General features: G+C 50.6%; 2 protein-coding genes across 8 annotated transcripts in view; one reads left to right on the top strand and one right to left on the bottom strand.

The window, feature by feature from the left end:
• The first annotated feature begins 1,379 nt into the window (after nucleotides 1-1,379).
• On the top strand, nucleotides 1,380-6,081 carry LOC116095863 (C-C motif chemokine 27). Of its 5 annotated transcripts, none has more exons than XM_031377123.1 (6): nucleotides 1,380-1,477; nucleotides 1,771-1,838; nucleotides 2,047-2,106; nucleotides 4,354-4,451; nucleotides 5,593-5,725; nucleotides 5,902-6,081. In XM_031377123.1, exons 2-6 carry the CDS (start codon nucleotides 1,792-1,794, stop codon nucleotides 6,056-6,058), a joined length of 495 nt encoding a protein of 164 aa, XP_031232983.1. In that variant the 5' UTR covers nucleotides 1,380-1,477; nucleotides 1,771-1,791; the 3' UTR covers nucleotides 6,059-6,081. The 5 variants fall into 5 exon arrangements, with proteins under 5 accessions (XP_031232983.1, XP_031232987.1, XP_031232985.1 ...); XM_031377125.1 differs by having other exon boundaries at nucleotides 1,398-1,477; nucleotides 4,372-4,451; XM_031377124.1 differs by having other exon boundaries at nucleotides 1,454-1,552.
• Il11ra (interleukin 11 receptor subunit alpha) overlaps nucleotides 6,082-9,183 on the bottom strand; it is an 11,758-nt gene continuing 8,656 nt past the window's right edge. For all 3 annotated transcript variants that reach the window (XM_031377108.1, XM_031377107.1, XM_031377109.1), the window contains 5 exons: nucleotides 8,113-8,254; nucleotides 7,637-7,759; nucleotides 7,430-7,526; nucleotides 7,117-7,199; nucleotides 6,082-6,481 (listed from right to left, as the gene is read on the bottom strand). In XM_031377108.1, coding sequence (XP_031232968.1) covers nucleotides 6,441-6,481; nucleotides 7,117-7,199; nucleotides 7,430-7,526; nucleotides 7,637-7,759; nucleotides 8,113-8,254 — 486 coding nt within the window. In that variant the 3' untranslated portion in view covers nucleotides 6,082-6,440. The remainder of the gene's footprint in view (nucleotides 6,482-7,116; nucleotides 7,200-7,429; nucleotides 7,527-7,636; nucleotides 7,760-8,112; nucleotides 8,255-9,183) is intronic.

The raw sequence follows: 9,183 nt of genomic DNA, 5'->3' as shown, positions 1-9,183 counted from the left end.
TCATGACAGGAAAGTGAAGAGTCTGTCATAACAGGAAAGTGAAGGCAGCTGGAGGTTATTCTTTACCCTGACTCCTACCCTTCAGATGACAATTTTTTAAAAAATAAAATATTTTTTATTATGAGGGGGTTTGTGCATATGAGGGCTAGTGCCCTTCGAGGCCAGAGGCATCAGCTCCTCTTGGAGCTAGAATTACAGGTGGTTGTGAGTCACCAATGTGGATGCTGGGTACCAAATTCTGGCCCTCTACAAGAGGCTAAGCCATCTTATTCCCACCATACGACCCAAACTCCTGACTGCTGTGGTTGTCAGAACAGAAACCAAGCAAGAACTAATGCTGCTACTAAGAAGTTTAAAAGGGGGCTAGAGAGATGGATCAGCAGTTAAGAGTACTGGCTGCCGAGCAGGGCTGTCCTGAGTTCAATTCCCAGCAACCACATGATGGCTCACGGCTATAGTGCACTCATACACATAAAATAAATAAATCTTAAAAAAAAGAAAAGAGTACTGGCTGCTTTTCCAGAGGCCCTGAGTTCAATTCCCAGCAACCACATGGTGGCTCACAAACATCTGTAATGAGATCCGATGCCCTCTTCTGGTGTGTCTGAAGATAGCTATAGTGTACTCATATACATTAAAAAAAAAAAAAAAAAAAGTTTAAAAGGGACCTCCCCCTCAAAACAGGAAGACCGTGGGAAATCAGGGGAATTGTTACCAGCTCTTACTGCATTCATTTCTGACAGCTACACCCCAAAATTAGCCTCAGGCTTCATAGATTTAAAGGGACAGTCTTCAACAACTGTTCCACCCTAGATGTCCATTACAAGAAGGGCTCCCAAGACACTGATCAAAGAGCTAAAAATTTAATATAAAAACATTTCCTAGACATTCAATAGTAATTAATTGGGTGTGAAAAAAAATTAGATGATTTGGCCAAATTTCTGAGCTAAGAAATGTCCATACCTTAGCCTGCTCTAGGCTGTGTTCTCGCTGGTGGCCTATTCCTTCCAGTCTGAGGTCATTCAAGAACTGGGCAAGGAAGAAAAGACAATTGACAAGGTAAAAGTCAGGAAAGTGGGGGCGGGGGGAGGGGGCGAGCGCGGGGGAAAGAGGCTCAGTGAGGATGATTCCCAAAGCACTTTTACTGCTGTCTCGAGGCAAGGTCACAGTCTACCAACCTGTGTAACTCTAAAACCTGACTCCATCCCAGAAAAAGAGGGTCCTGCGTGTCTGGCATCTGAATAAACACAGACTATGCCCCTTAAAGCAACAAAAATATAATGCCACTTCTTAACATTACATTTTGATCCCACCTCCTCTGACGAAAACCTGGTTCCACCCCTTCCGGGTGATACCCAAGCCCCACCCATAGAGTGCGAAGGTATCCCTGTGATGTAATTGTTAACGGTCCGTTTCCGGGGCGGAGCCAGGGAGGGCGGGGAGTTTAGGCTGTGCAGACCCCTGAGCCCCCCTTCAGGTGACTCCAGCCCCTCAAAATCTCCATCCAGGGCCTAAATGTCCCATCTTTCCTGCCGCTAGACCTCTCTCCTTGGTGACTCCACATTCCGGTCCCTAGATAACCGTCCTCCTAAGGCTTTAACTTCTAGTGATTTCCGTATCATCCATCCCATCCTGTCCCGATGTGACAATTGGCTTTCGGGGGATGCCACCTGCCTCAGTGTACCTGAGGACTATTCAGACTCGTCCTGGGAATGATGGAGAAGGGGACTTGCGACTGGGAATAAGTGTTCCTATCATGCTGCTCCCCAGGAACCGTTCGGACCCCGGGACATGTCGCGATTGAGGAGATACGAGGTGGCGCTGGAAGCGGAGGAGGAGTGAGTGGAGGCGGGAGATGCGGAGGAGGGATGTGAGGCCGGGGGTGGGGGAAGGTGAACGTCCCGGGCGGGCGGAGCGGGCCCTCGAGGGGCGTGGGCTGCGCTGTCCAGCCCTTGGGGGCGGGGCTTTCTTGAGGACTAGGTTCCAGAGGTGGGGTCTGTGGGTCAGCCCCGCCCCTCCCGGTCCGGCTCTGCCTTGTCTTTGCAGGATCTACTGGGGCTGCTTCTACTTTTTTCCTTGGCTGCGAATGTGGCGCAGGGAGCGGAGGTGAGGGGGCTGCGATCTCGTGGGGGCATGAACAAGGTTCAGTGTCGGTGGACGGATGTGGGGGAGTCCAGGCGCCCCTGCCCCGCCTCATGTCATTGTCGGGTCGCCCTACAGCTCGGCGCACCCCCGGGAGCAGAAGCTGGAGCCTCTGCGGGGCCTAATGAGCTGTTTGTCGAGCGGCCTGAGGCCTGCTCCCCAGCGCTCAGGTCGTGGTCTCCTCTGTCGCACCCCCACCGCCGCTGCACAGACAGCCGGTGCATTAAAGATTTAAAGTCACGCCCACTGCCTTCCTGACTTTACCGCCGCAGCCGCCACGGGTGCTGGGAATCCCACTCCATACCTGCTGTTTCTTAAGCCACAGGGCATCCGTCCCTGGTAGGAAGCCCTTGCACGTGTGGGACTCCATTGCCCCCTAAGGGTCAGGCTTCCGATTACAATCAATCAGTGACAGGCTCCCTGCCACGCCCTCCCCAAAAGCACCCACACTGAGAGCAAGCTATGTCTCTTATCAGTGTTCCCACACTTATCAGTGTTCCCACAATATCAGCTGTTACCACCTTCCTCCAGCTGTAACTTTGCCAGATGTCCGAAGAATCTTCCTTTCCTGGGAGTGGATCTAAAACATTTTAGCCAAATGATGAGTCTGCTGTCAGTGAGAGGAAGGACCAGTTCCTAGAAGCTGCCTCCAGCAAGTGTACCCCTGGAGAGTGACAAGGGTTGAGGGGCCAGGTCCAGGTCCGGAATATAGTTAAAACCCCAAGCTGGCTCCCCCAGTCTGATCCCAATTTTTTGTTTGTTTTTGTATTTACTTATTTTTTATCATGTGTGTGTTTGTATGTGTGTGTGCTCACCACAATGCATGTGCATGCGGAGGTCAAAGGCCAGCTTGTGAGGGTCGGTTCTCTTTTTTTTACCACGTATGGGTTCCTGGGATGGAACTCAGGGTCTCAGGCTTGGCACCATGGCCATCCCGCCAGCCCCATCGCGGTTTTAAAAGTCCGTGGCATCAGAGAACTAGCAGTTTGCTAAGAATCCTGCTGCCCGCATATTTACCTTGTCCACCCGAATCACTCGGGAACCCGTTAACCCTTAAGTGGCTGAGAGTCAGCCTGACCTCTGCACCCACCACGTAGACATTGACTCCTATTCCAGAACAGGCACCTGAGGATTACGTTATGGAGACAGCCTGGATCCTGGCTGAGCCCAAAGCTGACTCTTAGCCTGGCACTGCCCCTACCATAGCACACTGTGCTGGGAAAAAAGATTGGCCTCCATAGCTCTGGAGAAGCCAAAATAAGGAGAGAAGGGCACGGAGCCAGGAAAATGTTTCTACCTTCCAAAGATCTCTGGATTGACAAGCCCAAGAGAGCTCACAAGTGGCGAGCCACCAGCAGAGTGTATAGACAGGATGATGGAGCTGGGTGAGCAGGGCGAGCAAGGTGTGTTTCCTTAGAATTTCTTTTTTTGGTGGCACGCCCAAGCCCTGGGACAAAGATCTAGACCAGGAGTAAGAGAGATGCCCCCTGAAGCTTCCAGTACCAAAAATTCAGGATGAGTGGCCTCTGGCTTGTGGGTAACCTTCAATGTGCAAACTTTTAGCCATTCCCTCACAATGTCTACATCAAAGACCCCTTCCAATGCTTTGACTAGCCCTGGGTCCACATCTCCCCAGACTGTCATAAGGGGCCTCTGGGTCTTACCCTGGCTGGGAGGAAGCAGGCTTAGGTTTTCAGTGTAGCTATGGTCAAAGAAGCTGTGGACGTCCTGTCCCAAGATCTCTACTCCACAGAGGATGACTGGCCTCCGAGCAGGAAATTCAATATCCAGATAAGGTGTGGATTCTTGGTGTTATGACTCAGTTTATATTTTAAATCCAGAGTAGAACTTGAGAATTGAAATCCCTAGATTAGGAGTCTAGGCCACTAGCCCAATAAACACACCCCACCCTAGGCAGTTTACAACTTTCCAGAAAGCGTTGACTCAAAATGAGTAGGAATTTTGCATTCAGATCCAGTTATACCCCAAGGCCCCATTGCAAAGCATTTGGATTTCCGAAAACATCCCACTGAACCATATTAGTACATATGTATTTCTGATGGAAGGAAGCGTAGGATGGGGTGCAGGTGTTTTGAGTTTGGGAAAATGGGTATTTCTGGACCTGGGTTCGGAAGGGTATGTTCCTTCAAGCTCAGAATGGAAAGATGATAGAATTTGAATCAAAAGAGACGACCTAACTTTGTTCTTGAGTCCGATGTCTCCAACAAGCCAGAGACTAAGTCTGGAACCACCCAGGCTCCCACTGACAAGCTGGCATCCGTGGAACAAGACTAAGCAGAAGCAAGAAGGTGAGATTCGGGAGAGGGGCTTTGTCTTCTTGGATTTTTGTTGATTTGTTTGTTTGTTAAGGCAGGATCTCACTGTGTAGCTCAGGCTGGCCTGGAACTCACTATGGAGACCAGGCTAGTCTCAAACTCACAGAGATTGACTTGCTTCTGCCTGCCGAGTACTGGGGACAAGAAATGTGCCACCATACACCCACACACTTTCACTTGTTTTAGCAACAAAGGACTTTTATTTCTCTTCCTCATCTGCCTCAGATCCCCACCCCCTTCACGGTAGACATCTCCCTATTAGCCAAGAAGAGTCTGTTTTAGGGTCTCCATCCCATCAGTTTCTCCTGATTAAAAACATGCAGGGCAGGGCAGTGAGTAGGGAGGAGGAGATGAAGGCAGGTCAGCGCTGGCCTGTTCCTACCCACTCGCAAACTTCCATCAGGAGTGCGTATGTACTAATATGGTTCAGCGGGATGATTGTGAAAATGCAAATGTATTACAGTGGGGCTTTTGGATATAACTGGATCTGTGTAATTTTTTGTCTGTGAGCATACATTCATGGGCGTGACTTTATGAGGTTACATGACCAACGTATGACTGTGAATGTGTGGCTATGGGTGTGAGTGTAAATGACTATCAGGAGACACCACAGTGGATCATGGCTGTCCTGAGCTTCTGTAACATCAGCCCCCTTACATCACTCGCTAGCTCTCTCTCATCTTCTCTGTTCAGGGCCTAGAAGCCCATGGGGGGAAACGGCAGTCCAGGAAGGGGATAGGGTCACTGATGACAGGCCAGAAGTTAGAGAGCTCAGCATCACAAGATAAGCAGGGCATCTACACCTGTGTCTGACTCACTGAGTGCCTGAGGCAAAGCACAGCTAGATAAAAGCTAAGGGAGCAGAGGAGAAAGAAAGAAAGGAGGAAACCTCTAGGCTGAGCAGTATGGAGGGACTCTCCCCCACTGGCAGCCTCCTGCTGATACTGTTGCTTCTGAGCCCAGCTCCCGAAGCAGGTAAGTTCTCAGAGGGAGTAGAATGCTGAGTGAGTGGACCAGAAGGAATGGGGGCCCAGAAAGTTCGATCCCTAGCTAATCTAATTAGAGCAGCTTGTGGGTCTAGACCTCTCTGAAGTGTGGCCCCATTGTTCTCCAGCCTTGCCGCTGCCCTCCAGCACTAGCTGCTGTACTCAGCTCTATAGACAGCCACTCCCAAACAGGCTGCTGAGGAGGATCGTCCGTGTGGAACTGCAGGAGGCTGATGGGGACTGTCACCTTCAGGCTGTTGTGTGAGCTCTGCCCCCAACCTTGATACCTCTAACTCTGCCCTCAGTCCGAACCCTAGCCCCATTACTAATTCTAATACCTACTTGGATTTCCATCTGGCTTTTGCCCCTAACCCCTGAACCCTACCTAAACTCATCCCCCAAATATGAGCTTAGCTTTGGACTTTTTCTCTTCCCAGGCTCCACCTGGCTCGGCGCAGTGTTTGCGTTCATCCCCAGAACCGCAGCCTGGCTCGGTGGTTAGAGCGCCAAGGGAAAAGGCTCCAGGGGACTATACCCAGTTTAAATCCGGTACTACAAAAGAAAATGTACTCGAGCCCCCAACAGCAAAACTAATAAAGCAACATTAGACAACAGTCTCCAAAAAACTTCTGTCTCTTTTATTTTAACTCTTCACACTCCCCAGAAGGGCCAAGCCCAAGACCCACACACACTCTCCAGTCATCTGTACACACATACAGAGAACTTAACGCTCCCTGTCTCACATACACACGGTCACGGAACACAGACTTCTATACATATTCTTCAGGCAGACTTCCACCTCAAGGATGACATCAGAGGTCCAGAGAGCATTCAGCCCGCAGCAGGTTTGGAGTATAGGTGTCAAAGAAAAGGGCTCCAGACATCCAGCTGAGAACTCCATCCACCGGAATCCACTGCCCTACCTCTTTCTGCCTGTCCATTTGACCACCCAAGTCTGACAGGGTTACGGATGAAATCAGCTGAAGTTCTCTGGGGTCCTCTGCAGGTTTGGGATTCCTAAAGGACCAGGGAGCATATCAAGAGACAGGAGGAGTGGACCTAGACATCCTGAGAATAAAAGGGGGACATTTCCAAGCCAAACTCTCTAAGATGGAACAGAGGGGCCCCTAACACCCTAGAGATAAGCAGATATAGCTCTGAGCCACGGGTAGGGGTGGCAAGATGCTCCCCTAAGATCCCCTAGGGAATGCTCAGAGCCACATGCCAAGCAAGTGAGCCTAATGACCTGTGCTCAGTCCCCGGAACCCATGTAAAGGTAGAAAGACTCCAAACGCATGCTATGACGTGTGTGCCTGCACAACACACAACAGTAATAAGATTTAACTCTTCAAATCAGGGAGAGGGGCAAGCATTGATCCAAGACATTTAAGTGGTGGCAGTGGTGGGGTAAATATCAGTTCTGGCACCTTGAAAATGAAGGGTGCTACCTGTAATTCCCAATACTCTCAGGGAAGAGACCCATGTCTGAGACCAGGCACTCGGGGATGAAAGGTCTACCTGCTTTCCCCCTTGCCTAGATGGAAAAGAAGACCCAACTCCAGTGATTCCCAGGACCCACTAAATCAATAGGGCATTGGTTCTTAAGTCAGACACTCAATCAAGCACTTAGATTATTACCAAGTGCTACTCACCTGGAAGCTTTTCCACCTGAATCATTGGTGCCAAGAACTCAGGTTTTTGAGGTCCATCCTTTCCATTCCGTCTCAGCCTCAGCCTGAAGCATAAAAGGGCAGCTGTCTCCCTACTTGAAATGTCTCCTCCAAGGGGCTTTATTAGCAAAGGATGAGGAATCATGACAGAGAGGACAGTCAGGTGGGGAGAAGCAGTTCCAACATCTAGCAGGTTCAACAGGCAATCTCAGCAGAGGATGGGAATGGACATGGTCCCTGAGCATCAAAGCAGCTGTTGGGCCGTACAGCTAAGGAACCAGTGGCACGCACTCACCACAGCCCCAGTGCCAGGGCTCCAACAGCCAGGCCAAGGAAAGAGAAGATTCCCAAAGATGCTAACACGGCCACTTGCTCCAAGGGGTCCCTGTGATCTGAAGGAAAAGGCCACATGTCACTGGGAGAGCAATGCTAGCCATTCTTGACGCCGCCTTCTGTCTAGGACTTTCATCCTCCACACGCTTTGTCAATCCATCAAATTTACCAAGTGGCCTTGGGTCTGGCTGCAAGGAAGGCCATGGAGGAGCAGGGCTATCCTCCTGAGCTACTGCCTCTAGCTGCTGTTCGTGCTCCCGGCTGCCATCAGGTGTCTCATCATGCAGGGGACCTGAAGAAAGATGAAACCCGAGAGGCCTATAGAAGCTTCTGCCTTTCTTAGGCAGGGGCAGGGGCAGGGGCAGGGGCAGAGGCAGGGGCAGGGTTAGAACCTAAGTCTGGGGTAGGGGCCTAGGAGGCAGTTTCAAAGGATGTGGCCAGCTTCTGGGGATCTGGCTTGTAGACCCGCAGACAAATGGTCTCTATGTGCAGAGGAGGAGACGAGGGGCTAAAGTCAGGGGAGGGCTGCAGGCCAGCAGTGCTACTGAATAGGAAGGCCCCTGACAAGGGGATGTGTAAGACTGTCTAGTGGGTGGTTGCTTTGGGGTGAGGGCCTCACTCTTTGTCTTTGCTTTTGTTTCTCACCAGTGCTTGGAGTACCCCAGGCCTCTGGGCTCCAGGCACTCCAGGTGCCAGCATCCAGAAAGTCCCTGGCACTGACTCGTACGGCATGGGGCAGCCCAGCCACGGCATCTGTTATCACCTCCTCCAAGCCAATGGGCTCCACCTGGAGGTAAAGACAAGGGTGTGGTCCCAGTGTAAGAACCTGCCCAGCCCCAGCCTGCGAATAGTAGCTCTCCCCCATGCTGCCATCCCTATCGACCTGCTGGAGAGGGTCTAGGCCCCACGTTGGGTGGCTGATGGGATGAAATCTATGTCTGGGATTTGGAAAATGGAAGCATGTAGAGGTTACTTAGAGGGCCTGTGGTGTCAGTCAGTCTGTGTTCAAAACTTAAGTGACTTGCTGAGAGGACTGTGAGCTTCTATGTCTCAGCTTCCTCGGCTATAAATAAGGGTGACTATACCTAACAGAGATAACATGTCAAATGTGTATTGAGGCAGGCAGACAGCTCTGAATGCAGATTATGAACTAAAGGGGCAGCTTCCCAGGAGATGCCAACCAATCTTTGACATTTCTGGATGTGGAGTTAAACTATTTTCACCTAGACACAAGGGTATGTATATGAGGAGAGTCCTCTGGGTAAAAGGTACCCCCTTTCCTAAAAGTTTCTCTCTGTCTCTCTCTCTCTTTCTCCCTTTCTCCCTCTCTATCTCTCTATCTTTCTGTCTTTCTCTGTCTCTCTCTTTCTTTGTGTGGGTGTGTCTGTGTGTGGTGGTGTGGTGTGATGTATGTGTGTATGTGCTGGTGGTGGTGGTATGTGAGTGTGTGTACAAGGTGGTGGTGTGGTGTGTGTGTGTGTGTGTGTGTGTGTGTGTATGTATGTGCCAGTGGTGGGGTGTGTGTGTGTGTATGTGTACAAGGTGGTGTTGTGTGAGTGTGTGTATGTGGTGGGGTATGTGTGTGTGTATACAAGGTGGTGGTGTAGTGTGTGTGTATATGTGGTGTGGTGTGTGTGTGTATGTGGTATGGTGTGTGTGTGTATGTGGTGTGGTGTGTGTGTATACAAGGTGGTGGTGTGGTGTGTGTGTGTATGT

Source organism: Mastomys coucha, unplaced genomic scaffold, assembly GCF_008632895.1.
Source record: "Mastomys coucha isolate ucsf_1 unplaced genomic scaffold, UCSF_Mcou_1 pScaffold18, whole genome shotgun sequence".
Taxonomy (NCBI): domain Eukaryota; kingdom Metazoa; phylum Chordata; class Mammalia; order Rodentia; family Muridae; genus Mastomys; species Mastomys coucha.
The sequence above is the reverse complement of the archived record's forward strand: the minus strand, read 5'-3'. Positions and strand labels throughout refer to the sequence as shown.